Raw genomic sequence first — 14,598 nt, 5'->3', positions numbered from 1 at the left:
ACTAACCCGGCTGAAGGACACCTTTGATACCCGCACCTCAGCCGAGATTAAGCTTAGATTCTACGGGTGCAAGCAGCGAGCGCATGAGAGTATAAGGGACTATGCACTAAACCTACAAGAGGCCCTGAGGGCCATAAAGCAGACCGACCCTGATGGGGTGGGAAACGAGGACAGGCTGTTGACTGAACAATTTATAGAGGGTTTATATTGCAATGCCCACCGAACCCAGCTGCGGGCAATGGCCTTACAGGATCCCCATCTGGACTTTGCACAGTTCAAGGACAGAGCCATCCGGGTGCTCCGAGAACCGGCACCGGGTGGCGTTGTGACCCACAGGCGCCCAGCTATCACTTACCACCAGGAGGCGGCGCCCTTGTCGGCAGGGCCTGTGGGAGCTGATGCGCAGGCTTTGGACAATGACCCGGCTCCAGACCTACGCCATCAGGTCCAAGAGCTAGCTAAGAGCGTTGCTGCGCTAACCCGAACTGTGCAGTCTTTACAGGTTTCCACCCCAGGGAAGATCCAGCTGGCATCCGGACCGGAGGACATCCCGTGGCGTCGACCAAGGAGGACCCCACCGGCCAGAGGAAGACCCAGTGACCGATACCGCGAGGACGGACGACCCATCTGCCGCCGCTGCAATCAACCCGGACATATGGAAAGGTACTGTTCTTTAAACGGGCACAACCTGGGGTAGAGGGCCAACCCCCAGGAAAAAGATCACCAGGCCCATCGAACTGGCGCGACAGATATGTGGGAGGACGTCCAGTCTTGCCTGTGGTACTGGATGGCATTCCCATGAGTGCCCTACTGGACACCGGGTCACAGGTCACCACTATCCCGTACGTGCTCTTTAAGCAGTACTGGAATGACTCGGATATTACCCGCTACCCTGACGACGACTTGAGTATCATCGCCAGCAATGGCCAGCCCGTGCCACAGATCGGATTTAAAGAGGTGACCATCAAAATCGGTAGAGTCGAACTGGCAGCACAGGGACTGATCATTGTAGACATTGACAAACATGAGAGCCACCCAAAAATAACTCTAGGAACTAATGTAATTGAGAATTGTCTTGCAGAGGTGATTTTCCTTCTACAGCAGGTTGCCAAGAACGCCAGCTCCGGCGAGCAGCGAGTGCTCCAGAAAGAGATCCGGGCACTGATGCGACGGCAACAGGTGGAACTCTCCGGCGGTGAGATTGGTAGCGTAAGAATGTGTGACCCTTTCCCTATTGCCATGCCCCCAAAAAGCGAAATGATGATTTGGTGCCGGGCAGCTATTGGTCTGAGAGGTAGAGATTACCAGGCAATGGTAGAACCAGTTTACTCAGACAGTAGGCCCACCATTTTGACAGCACGGGGGGTGGTCAATGTACGCCATGGGAGGGTGCCCGTTCGCATAATCAATATCGGGGAGAGGGAAGTGTACCTGCCCCGGTATGCCACGCTAGCAAAATTATATACCATCAACCAAAACTCTATACAGTCTGTGGAACCCTTGCCTCCATCTCACCCGGAGGAAGGTAACGGCTCTAAGAAAGTAATGGAGGATTGGTGTCAGCAACTACACTTGGGAACTGACTCCACTCCCTCCCACCAGAAACAGGGAGTCTACCGGGTGGTTCAAGAGTATGAGAGAGTGTTTAGTAAACACCCGTTAGACTTCGGGCGAGTCAAGGGGGTAGAACACCGCATCCCCACGGGAGATCATCCTCCCATAAAAGAGAGGTATCGACCCGTACCCCCTGCACATTACCAACACGCCAAGGGGATGCTTAGAGACATGAAGGAGGCTGGGGTAATCCGGGATAGCTGTAGCCCCTGGGCAGCCCCGCTAGTTTTAGTCAAAAAGAAAGACAACACCATGAGGATGTGTGTAGATTACCGGAAAATCAACCGTATCACACACAAGGATGCGTACCCCTTACCAAGGATAGAGGAGTCATTGGCTGCTTTAAGATCTGCTAACTTCTTCTCTACCTTGGATCTCACTAGCGGGTACTGGCAGGTTCCTGTAGCAGAGGCGGACCGGGAGAAGACCGCATTCACCACCCCGATGGGACTTAGTGAGTTCACCTGCATGCCGTTCGGACTCTGCAACGCCCCAGGAACCTTCCAACGATTAATGGAGTGCTGTCTGGGCCACAGAAACTTCGAGACGGTCCTGTTGTACCTGGACGATGTCATCGTATACTCCAAAACTTATGAGGACCACCTGAAACACCTGGCGGAGGTGTTCGAAGCTCTGGCGAGTTACGGCCTAAAGGTGAAACCCTCCAAGTGTCACCTCCTGAAACCAAAGGTGCAGTACCTGGGACACGTGGTGAGCGCTGACGGAGTGGCTCCCGACCCCGATAAGATCACCGCAATTAAGGGATGGCCAAGCCCCTCCAGCGTAAAAGAAGTGCGGCAGTTCCTCGGGTTGGTAGGCTACTACCGAAGGTTTATTCCCGGTTTCACCAAAAAGGCAGCGCCTATGCAGGACCTCCTGATAGGCCAGTCCCGGAAGGCCAAGAACCAGAAGCCGCCCTTCAAATGGGAAGAGCTAGAAGAAGAGTCCTTCCGCCAGCTGAAGATGGCCCTCACGGGGGATGAAATCTTGGCATACCCGGATTATAGCCAGCCCTTCATCCTCTACACCGACGCCAGTAACATCGGGCTAGGAGCCGTACTGTCCCAGATCCAGCAGGGGAAAGAACGAGTAATCGCCTACGCCAGCCGAAAACTGCGACCCACCGAAAGGAACCCCGAGAATTATAGCTCATTTAAGCTAGAGTTCCTGGCCGTGGTATGGGCAGTCACTGAGCGCTTTAAGCATTACCTTGCTTCTTCCCGGTTCACCGTGTACACGGATAACAACCCGTTGACACACCTGGACACGGCAAGACTCGGTGCCCTGGAGCAGAGGTGGATGGCCCGTCTGTCCAACTACGAGTTCATAATCAAATACCGGGCAGGGCGCTCCAATACTAACGCGGACGCCCTGTCCAGGATGCCCAACCTGCCGGACGAAGGAGAAGATCCGGAGGGACTGGAAGAAATTGAACTCCCTGCGTTCCACCGTCATGGGACTATCCAGTATTCCCACCGGGTAAGGAGTAAGCAGGCTGCTACGTTGAACCCCTTACCTCACTACAACTGGGCGGAAACGCAAGACAGCGACCCTGCCGTCCGACTGGTGAAGGAGATGCTGACTCGGCTGGAGGCTCGCCTTGAACCAGACGCTCCGGAGGAAGCAAAACAACTATGGGCAGAGAAGAGTCGACTGTTCCTTTACAAAGGGAAGTTGTGCCGCAGAATGGTTAACTCCCGGACGCATGAATTACTCTGGCAAGTAGTGGTGCCACGAAGAGACGCAGCCATGGTGATGGAGGCATACCACGACGGAGCTGGACACTTCGGGTGGAAGAAGCTGGAGTTCCTGCTGCGCGAGCGATTCCACTGGGTAGGCATGAGGGGAACCATTGAGAAGTGGTGCAGAGACTGTGGCCCGTGCAACCTGAGAAGGAAGGACCGCGCCAGCCAGAAGACTCCCCTGCAGTCCATCGTCACCCGGCAACCGTTGGAACTGGTAGCCTTGGATCATGTAAAACTGACCCCAAGCAGAAGTGGCTACGTCTACGCGTTAACCATCGTGGATCATTACTCCCGGTTTCTGGTTGTCGTCCCCGTCAAGGACTTAACGGCTCAAACAGCAGCTAGAGCCTTCCAGCAGCACTTTTGCCGTCCACATGGGTACCCGGACCAAGTGCTGACGGACCAGGGACCTGCCTTTGAAGCGGAGGTCTTCCAGGAATTCTGCAATCTGTATGGCTGCCGGAAGATAAGGACGACACCCTACCATCCGCAGACTAATGGACTTTGTGAAAAAATGAACCAGGTGGTAATGGATCTTCTAAAAACATTGCCCCTGGAAGAACGCAGTCTGTGGCCTGAAAAGTTGCCCGATCTGGTGGACCTATACAACCACATCCCGGTAGGTTCCACCAACTGTACCCCGGCTTACCTAATGAGGGCAAGACCTGGTAAGTTACCTGTTGACCTGGAAATGGGAGTCCTGACACCCGAGGACACTTCACCAGAAACAGACTGGGACACAGAGAGGCAGCAGCAGTACCGGAGAGTACAGGAGAGCGTGGAGCGAAGTCTCTGTCAGGCTAGGGAAAGACAAGAGAAAACTTACAACCAGTATGCTCCCGCTGTTCCCCTGGTACCCGGAGAGCAGGTCTTGAAGAGGAAGAGACGGCTCCACAAGTTGGACGACCAGTGGGAGAAGGACCCGTACACCGTACTGCCCTCAAGCCACGAAAACCCGAAGGTCTGTACCATCAGTAAAGACGGAGGGGAAACCACAGCCATTGTATCCCGGGACCACCTGAAGAAGTGTCCCGAACAACTGAGGAACCCTGAAGAGGAACAAGAAGACCATCGACCCGTAGAGGAAAGGGAAGATATGGTTAGTACCGTGCTCGGGGACTTCCCTCGGTCTTGGACTCAAGTCAATGGTGCAGTTGTGGTACCCGTACTCACCTTCCTCCAACCATCATCCCAAGAACCTACGGAGCAATCGGTAGAGCTGGAAGAACAGCCGGTCCAGGAGGCAGAAGACTCTACACAAGCAGACCTGGAAAATCAACCCTCTGCTTATAGTGAGCCTGCCATACCCCTAGTGAGCCAGAGGGCCCATGGACAGCTGCCCAGTTTACCCTTGGCAGCTCCTACACCCTGTAGTTCAGGGCCAGACAGTCAGCTCCGTAGGTCCACTAGGGCCACTAGAGGCCAGCTACCCGCACGTTGGAGGATCTAAATGTTTAAGCTATCTTATAATGTTTACTTGTTTATAGTTGCTTGTGTATAATTTTGTGTTTCTAGTTCTTTTTAGGAGTCCTTGGTGGATTTACCGGGAATCCTTGTACATAGTTGGAGCGTAACCCAGGATGGACTAAAGACTGTTAAGGACTCGGGGCAGGACAGGCCCCTACCTGGTTACGTCTCCCTGTTTTGGTGAAATGGACACCTTGCTTTTCAAAACTACACCCGGTTGCGGACACGCCGTAACCATCTTATGTGTTTTTCTTATTGTAGTGTTATTGTTATACCTTGTTATGTTTTTCTAAAAAAAAAAAAAATAATATGTTTAGTCCCGGAGTACTAAATTTCACTAGGGGGGAATGTGACACCCCAGGGGTCTGGTTGCCACAGTGATAGAGATATTACGTCTGAGAGCAGGTGGGAGGTCCTTTGGTCAGGGATCCTGTGCATGCCACACCTCCTGCCCAGTCTTGGGAGGGGAAGGACTTCCCCTATATAAACCCGGGGCTGAGGCAGAGTGAGTGAGAAAGAAGACAGAACAAGAGTAGAGAAGAGAAGCAGCATAGCAAGAAACATCAGGAGCTCTGTGGGGAGCAGTGTTACAACGAGTCAGGGGCTGGCAGCTGCCGAGCTCACCCTGACTGAGAAGATTTCTAACCGGACCCGGAGTCCGAGGCTGTGGGGACTAACTCCTACCCAGCAGCAGAAACCGTCCGGCAGAGGATTTCAGGTCCTCTGGCCCAGAAGCCCGAAGGCACGGTCACACGCGTGGGACCAGCACCGCCATCGTGGAGCGGAAGCCATTAGAAGGCCCCGAGTCACCGGCCATACGGGTGAGCACCACACGGTACACTCAGGGACGTGGGCTACTTATTCCCGCCTCTAGCAAGGTAGCCAGAAGAGTACAGTTAGTTGGGAAGGCCTACAACTCCGCCTGGCCAGGGGAAATCACATCTGCTCAAGGACTGACCAGGCCCCTATCACTAGCAAGTACTCCGGGAGGGTCTTTCTTTGTCACCAGTAAAGACCCTGAACTACACCGCACCGTCTCTGAGTGGTTCCTGCTACCCCCATCATCCACGTCGGCTGCCCTGAGGCCATACCCCTCCCGTTGGGGGTTATACCATCCACGCTGCACCATCCTTCCACCGGCCTCAGCGGTCTGCCCTGCAGCGGCAGCTCCATAGCTGCATTCAACGGGTGGCGTAGTCACCAACCATCTACTGCTAGTACATCGCCGCTCAGTTTGACTCCCTGGGCACGGACCGGGTCGCCGCCACGAGACTACGACCCACAAGAGATCCGGCTCCGGGTAAGCTCCCGCGTGCGCATCGCAGCGCGACACAGGCCCAGGGGCGCGTCATATACACAGAAAGCTGTGGTGTGGGTGGGGTTATACACAGAAAGCTGTGGTGTGGGTGAGGTTATATACAGAAAGCTGTGGTGTGGGTGGGGTTATACACAGAAAGCTGTGGCATGGGTGAGGTTATACACAGCTGTGATGTGGGTGAGGTTATACACAGAAAGCTGTGGTGGGGGTGAGGTTATACACAGAGAGCTGTGGTGTGGGTGGGGTTATACACAGAAAGCTAGAAAGCTATGGTGTGGGTGGGGTTATACACAGAAAGCTGTGGTGTGGGCGGGGTTATACACAGAAAGCTGTGGTGTGGGCGGGGTTATACACAGAAAGCTGTGTTGTGGGTGAGATTATACACAGAAAGCTGTGATGTGGGTGAGGTTATGCACAGAAAGCTGTGATGTGGGTGAGGTTATGCACAGAAAGCTGTGATGTGGGTGAGGTTATGCACAGAAAGCTGTGGTGTGGGTGAGGTTATGCACAGAAAGCTGTGGTGTGGGTGGGGTTATGCACAGAAAGCTGTGATGTGGGTGGGGTTATACACAGAAAGCTGTGGTGTGGGCGGGGTTATACACAGAAAGCTGTGGTGTGGGTGGGGTTATACACAGAAAGCTGTGATGTGGGTGGGGTTATACACAGAAAGCTGTGGTGTGGGTGGGGTTATACACAGAAAGCTGTGGTGTGGGTGGGGTTATACACAGAAAGCTGTGGTGTGGGTGAGGTTATACACAGAAAGATGTGGTGTGGGTGAGGTTATACACAGCTGTGATGTGGGTGAGGTTATACACAGAAAGCTGTGGTGTAGGTGGGGTTATACACAGAAAGCTGTGGTGTGGGTGGGGTTATACACAGAAAGCTGTGGGTGGGGTTATACACAGAAAGCTGTGGCATGGGTGAGGTTATACACAGCTGTGATGTGGGTGAGGTTATACACAGAAAGCTGTGGTGGGGGTGAGGTTATACACAGAGAGCTGTGGTGTGGGTGGGGTTATACACAGAAAGCTAGAAAGCTATGGTGTGGGTGGGGTTATACACAGAAAGCTGTGGTGTGGGTGGGGTTATGCACAGAAAGCTGTGATGTGGGTGGGGTTATACACAGAAAGCTGTGGTGTGGGCGGGGTTATACACAGAAAGCTGTGGTGTGGGTGGGGTTATACACAGAAAGCTGTGATGTGGGTGGGGTTATACACAGAAAGCTGTGGTGTGGGCGGGGTTATACACAGAAAGCTGTGGTGTGGGTGGGGTTATACACAGAAAGCTGTGGTGTGGGTGGGGTTATACACAGAAAGCTGTGGTGTGGGTGGGGTTATGCACAGAAAGCTGTGATGTGGGTGGGGCTATACACAGAAAGCTGTGGTGTGGGCGGGGTTATACACAGAAAGCTGTGGTGTGGGTGGGGTTATACACAGAAAGCTGTGATGTGGGTGGGGTTATACACAGAAAGCTGTGGTGTGGGCGGGGTTATACACAGAAAGCTGTGGTGTGGGTGGGGTTATACACAGAAAGCTGTGGTGTGGGTGGGGTTATACACAGAAAGCTGTGGTGTGGATGGGGTTATACACAGAAAGCTGTGGTGTGGGTGAGGTTATACACAGAAAGATGTGATGTGGGTGAGGTTATACACAGCTGTGATGTGGGTGAGGTTATACACAGAAAGCTGTGGTGTAGGTGGGGTTATACACAGAAAGCTGTGGTGTGGGTGGGGTTATACACAGAAAGCTGTGGTGTGGGTGGGGTTATACACAGAAAGCTGTGGTGTGGGTGAGGTTATACACAGAAAGCTGTGATGTGGGTGGGGTTATACACAGAAAGCTGTGGTGTAGGTGGGGTTATACACAGAAAGCTGTGGTGTGGATGGGGTTATACACAGAAAGCTGTGGTGTGGGTGAGGTTATACATAGAAAGCTGTGGTGTGGGTGAGGTTATACACAGAAAGCTGTGGTGTGGGTGGGGTTATACACAGAAAGCTGTGGTGTGGGTGAGGTTATACACAGAAAGCTGTGGTGTAGGTGGGGTTATACACAGAAAGCTGTGGTGTGGGTGGGGTTATACACAGAAAGCTGTGGTGTGGGTGGGGTTATACACAGAAAGCTGTGGTGTGGGTGAGGTTATACATAGAAAGCTGTGGTGTGGGTGAGGTTATACACAGAAAGCTGTGGTGTGGGTGAGGTTATACACAGAAAGCTGTGGTGTGGGTGGGGTTATACACAGAAAGCTGTGATGTGGGTGGGGTTATACACAGAAAGCTGTGATGTGGGTGGGGTTATTCACAGGTCAACAGCTGAGCTCTGCTGGAACTGCAGCAGAGAAAACTGTGACTCTATCCTAACTGCTGCTCCCAGTAAACTCAGTGACACATCGCTGGAATCAGGGTTTTTGTTTCTACCTCATGCTGATGTCAAATTACATAGAAAGAAAACCTTCTGACAGATTCCCTGTAACTGAAAAGAGCAGATAAACGTTGTCAAAAATGAATAAGCTCTAATTTTATCAGGTGGAGATAATAGTAGAGGAGTGAAGGTCATTGACAGGTTGCATGAAGGATGGCTGTATGTAGGCAAAGGCATATTTGGTCAGGGTTTTGTAGGTTAGGATTTGAACATTGGGTGACACATAAGGAGCAGAAAGAGTTGGATGAGTAAAGATGGATGAGTTAAGTACAGTGGGTACGGAAAGTATTCAGACTCCTTTAAATTTTTCACTGTTTGTTTCATTACAGCCATTTGGTAAATTCTAAAAAGTTTTTTTTCTCATTAATGTACACTCAGCACCCCATCTTGACTGAAAAAAAACATAAATGAATCTTCAGCCAAGTCTGAGGTCCACCATGTTTCACTGTTGGGATTGTATTTGGCACGTGATGAGCAGTGCCTGGTTTTCTCCACACATACTGCTTAGAATTATCACCAAAAAGTTCTATCTTTGTCTCATCAGACCAGAGAATCTTATTTGTCCTAGTATGGGAGTCCTTCATGTGTTTTTGAGCAAACTCTATGCAGGCTTTCATATGTCTTGCACTGAGGAGAGGCTTCCGTCAGGCATTTATGGCAGAGTGGCCACAATTCTGTCTCTTAGCTCCTTGGGCAGTTCCTTTGAGCTCATGATTCTCATTTGGTCTGACATGCACTGTGAGCTGTGAGGTCTTATATAGACAGGTGCTTGCCTTTCCAAATCAAGTCATATCAGTTTAATTAAACACAGCTGGACCCCAATGAAGGAGTAGAACCATCTCAAGGAGGGTCACAAGGAAATGGACAGCATGTGACTTAAATATGAGTGTCTGAACAAAGGGTGTGAATACTTACGACCAAGTGATATTTCAGTTTTTCTTTTTTACTAAATTTGCAAAAATTTCTACATTTCTGTTTTTTTTTCAGTGCAGATGGGGTGCAGAGTGTACTTTAATGAGAAAAAAAATGAACTTTTTAGAATTTACCAAATGGCTGCAATGAAACAAAGAGTGAAACATTTAAAGGAGGTCTGAATACTTTCCGAACCCACTGTAGGTGCTTAGAATTGGAAATGTGCCAGTCTTGTTGAAGAAGTCGGAATACAATTAATGAATGAAGTGAATGGAGAAAAATTTTAGTTTGTTTCCTATGTGAGGGAAGGACAGTTAAAGAACAATGGCCCCAATTTATTAACCCCTTCACGACTTTTGACGTCCTTGTACGTGCCATTGAGCATGTGAGTGAGCAGTGAGCATGCCATTTCACGCTCCCATCGGCGTGCCCTTAACATGATCGCGGGGTGTAAATGGGTTGCCATGACAGCTGATGATGCCTGTCATTACGACCCTCCTGTGAAAGCCAGCCCATGGTTGGCGTTCATAGGAGTGCTAATGCACTGCTATGTATAGCACAAATGATCAGATGATCACAGCTTCAAGGGGACTATTAACTACAGTAAAAAGTGGGAAAAAAAAGGTTTTAAAAATATGAAAAAAACACAAGTTCAAATCACAACCGTTTTGCCCCATTAAAAATAAAACAATTAAAAAAAGAATAAAAAATACACATATTTGGTATCGCTATGTTCGTAAAAGGCTAATCTATCAAAATATAAAGTAAATTAATCCAATTGGTAAACAGCATAAGGAAAAAAATCAAAATGCCAGAATTATGTTTTTTTGGGGCCGATGCAACATTGCAATGAAATGTAATAAGAGACGATCAAAACTTTATATCTACCTCAAAATGGTATCAGCTCAGGGCGCAAACAATAAGCTCTCACCCAGCCCCATATCCAGAAAAATGAAAATGTTACAAGTCTCGGACAATGGCAACAAAAGCAAAATTTTTTTTTTTACAAATTTCCAATTTTTTTTTTCACAATTTAAATTACAAAAACCTATACATGTTTGGTATCTGCGTACTCATACTGACCTGGAGAATCTTATAGCTAGGTCAGTTTTTCCATATAGTGAACATGGTAAATTAAAAAATTAAAAAAACTATCGTGTAATTGCTCTTTTTGCAATTGCAGCACACTTGGAATTTTTTCCCACTTTCCAGTGCATCACATGATAATATTAATGGTGTCAGTCAAAAGTGTCATGGTGTCATTTAAAAACTTGTCCCTCCAAAACTAAAGCCCTTATACGGCTATGTGGACAGAATAATAAAAAAAATATGGCTCTTGGAAGGAGGGGAGGAAAAAATGAGAAAAAGGAAAATCGCCTGGGGTGAAGGGTGTAGCAAAGCCAGGTAGGCTAGGGTTAAATCTTAGCTCTACAGGTTCTGGTTAGATCACCTGGCTAGCCCTGTGTATAACCAGGCTAGTTGTTCTCCTTAGTCAGTCAGCTCAGTGAAGCTGACCAGAGTGGATGTGTCTTGGATCTAAAGAGAGAGAGAGAGAGACAGACCAGAATCCCACTCTGAGAAGAGACTGCACAGACCGTGTGCAGAGAATCCCAAGTATCAGTGGTTGCTATGGACAATAGCTGTTTTGTTTGACTGAGCTAGCACTTTGCTATAAAAAAAATAAAAACCGCATAAAATTTTTACATTTTGCAATTTTCTTATTATTTAGTAAGCACTTACCCCGAAGGAATAGAAGTTAGAAGATTTTGCTCCATAGCTAGGTTGGACAAGTGGCCACACCACTGAAGAGCCTTGTCTTCAAATACAATCATGCCATTATTATCCAGGAACAGATGTTTCAGGCTGGCCAGGCCTTTCATATCTTGCACCATTATTCTTGAAATCTGATTATTGCTGTAGTCAAGTCTTTGTAACCTTGTTGGCAGTTTTTGAGGGAGAGTTGAGAGTTGGTTCTTGGAAAGATCTAAAGATGTCAGATTGGTAACAACTTGTAGTCCATCTGCTGATAACAACTGATTTCCAGAAAGATTAACATCAAATAGATTATCTAGCTGCCTTAAATCTCTGACACGCACGCTTTTTATATGATTTCTCTCCAACCTCAAGGATAATAGGGATTTAGGCAGCTGTGGTGGAACTCTAACAAATTGGTTTCCAGCTAACCTAAGATATTGTAAGCTTGGAAAATGTGGGAAGAAGTTGTCATAGAAGAACATCAGTTTATTGTTCTCCATATTCAGGTATTTGAGATTGGGCAGTCTGGCCACTCCAGATACGGTGTGCATACCATTCCCATCCAGAATAAGGGTCTGTAAGTTACTAAGTGAAGAAAAGACCTCAAATGATAATGTATTGAGCAAATTGTTCTGAATTTCCAGGATGCTGAGTCTGGTTAAACCTTCAAAGTCTTTGTGATGAAGTGAACGAATTAAATTATCACCCAATTTTAGGGCTTCCAGCTTTGAGGGAAATGATCTCGGAATACTGGTCAGCTTATTGTTCCATACTTCCAACACCTTCAGGTTATTCAGTGTTCTGAATGTATCGTTTTCAATTGTTTCTATCCCACTGGAAAACAGCACCAATTCCAGCAAGCCTGGCATCTCACGGAAGTCTGAAAACTGTCAGAACAGATGTTATATCAAAAGATGGTACTGTACTGTAACACTTATCAATTATGTCACGGAAGACATGAGCGGACCTTATGAGGATGTACTAGAGCTTAGTAAGATGTGGCAGCTCATATAGGTACATGGCTGAGCATATGGTCAACCTGCGACAACAAACCTAAGCATTGAAACCACTTGTATCGGGTGACATGACAGTTTTAAATTCCCATCTGTACCATGTATTGGGGGACATGTCAGTTTTAACTCTTTAATTCTGTTGTCTCCCATCAGCAAACATAAGTAAAAAAAACAAAACTTTCTACTTTTTGCAATAAACCAAACAAGAATATAAATAGCTCAACACAACTAATAGAACAAGTGTTTTTTTTCAAGTCAACACAAACTGTCACTTTTAATGACTACTGTAGTCTTAGAATTATGCAACCCATGCATGACAAGCATTTTTAGTAATTTGGCTGTTGTGACCTGCTGCAAACGTGACACATAGCCAGACGGATAGTTTTTGTTTAATTGGTTTATTGCAAACAGCAGATATGCAATGGTGGTTAAATCATTTTGATTGCAATTCTATGTAAAACTTTTTCTGACCGCTAGATGGCAAACCATTATTAGTCATTGTAAGTGCTGGTGCAGACGACCTAGTGTTCTGCATCCGAGAAAAACTGTTTGATTATACTAATCAGACTCTGATCAGAGAGGAATCCGTTTTTCTCGGACGTGGAGAATTGAAAAAAAAAAACCTTCTCCATGCAGTCTTTCCGTGAAAATTGAACTATGAATGTCGGTGAGTGCCATCCGATTATCAGAGGCAAATCGTGCATGCTGCAATATGTTTTCTCTGACCTCTCGGTCCGAGGAAAAGAATCGGACATACGCACGTATAACATTGGCCTGAGTGCGATCCAGTGTTTTGATGGATGGATGGCACTCGGACCGAAACTATGGTCGTCTGCACGAGCCCTAAGAGAGAAATTTCTCTTCCACAAAATAGGACAACAGGGTTGTCAGTACAATACCAGGAAAACAAGCAATTAGTAAGGTATAGTAACAGTTCAGAGACTTACAGATCTATAACTACTAAATTAGAACATAACAAATACAGTACTGTTGTTAATTGCTGCATACATAATTGAAAAAGACACATATTCCCTTTAAACAGATGCTTTATAAACACCATCTACGCATGCTCGCTATTTTATGTAATATTGAATAATTTTTTTATTATTAGAATTCAGAAGCACTTTGAAAATATGAAATATTCTCAGAAAGTGTAATTACATGTCATAGATACATGGTAGAATTTTTTATGGATGTGGGTCCATGTGCTGAGATCCCCCCTGATCAATAAGATGAAAAGATGAAAGGACAGAAATCTGAAAGTCTTTACATTGCACCCACCTTCAGTCGCGAAGACGAAAATCACTCTGCCGAGTACTACTCTCCCCCTCTGTTTTACCAATCTATGGGTGTTAGAGCTCCCAGACCCAACAATCAAAAGTTTTGACAAGTCTACAAAAGTTTTCTCCAAGTGTAGCTTCTCTTTAGGCTACGGCCCCACTATCAGTATTTGGTCAGTATTTTTCCTCAGTATTTGTAAGCCAAAACCAGGTGAGGAACAATCAGAGGAAAAGTATAATAGTAACACATCACCACTTCTGCATTTATCACCCACTCCTGGTTTTGGCTCCCACTCCTGAGAAAAAATACTGACCGAATTCTGACCAAATACTGATGAAATACTGACAGAATAAACGGGTTAAAACTACAATAAATGGCGTTCTAATTGTTGACAATCCTCTTACCTGTAAGTGCCTGATCTTGCTGTGACTGATGTATAGTTTCCCCATGGTAGCAGGAATATTACTGGGGATGGCCAGAGCTCTGTAACATTGCATGGTCCTGGGGGAGTCACAGCTGCAGCGTCTAGGGCAGGAGGTCAGACAACTGTGGATGCAGAGCGCAAGACCTAGCAGGGTAGTGATCATCATTATGACTGGCCCAAGAAATGATATATGTGGGGTATATATTGTGATTATGTGTATTTACAGGTGATGGGAAACAATAGCGTCTGGGCCAGAGCTGGTGATAAGGGTAAATACCTGTTTGCTGTAACCAGGGTACTAAAAATCTCCACTGTGTGTTTTGTGATAACCTATACACACCAGATAACTTTATCACTCAGTCAATTAAATGACTTTAGAGATGGATCATGGAGGTGACAAGTCCTAGATATACTGAAAGATAATGTGTGGTTGTAAGAATAATCCTGGATTTACTTTTATTGGTATATCCACCCTAAAAAAATCCTTTATTGTAACATGTAGGGGCAGAATTACTAATCTTTTATAATGCACAGGCAAACGTCGACTAGATTGTCTTAGACTATGTTCACATGCAAAGTTTTTGCAGCATTTTTTTTCTGCAGTCAAAACCTGCTCTCTTTACAGTAAAAATGCTGCATTCAAAACCCAAGT

General features: G+C 47.2%; 1 protein-coding gene across 1 annotated transcript in view; it reads right to left on the bottom strand.

Annotated features, from left to right (window-relative positions):
- The window catches only part of LOC141258573 (nephrocan-like), a 76,486-nt gene extending 62,374 nt beyond the window's left edge, over positions 1-14,112 (bottom strand). Inside the window, exons 1-2 of the mRNA XM_073673547.1 lie at positions 13,927-14,112; positions 11,214-12,115 (exon numbers count right to left, since the gene is read on the bottom strand). Coding sequence (XP_073529648.1) covers positions 11,214-12,115; positions 13,927-14,112 — 1,088 coding nt within the window. The remainder of the gene's footprint in view (positions 1-11,213; positions 12,116-13,926) is intronic.
- Positions 14,113-14,598: the final 486 nt, after the last annotated feature.

Source organism: Phyllobates terribilis, unplaced genomic scaffold, assembly GCF_046119375.1.
Source record: "Phyllobates terribilis strain yellow unplaced genomic scaffold, ASM4611937v1 Scaffold_3__8_contigs__length_932513732, whole genome shotgun sequence".
Taxonomy (NCBI): domain Eukaryota; kingdom Metazoa; phylum Chordata; class Amphibia; order Anura; family Dendrobatidae; genus Phyllobates; species Phyllobates terribilis.
Note: the sequence above shows the minus strand (reverse complement) of the source record. Positions and strands in the feature narration are given on the sequence as shown.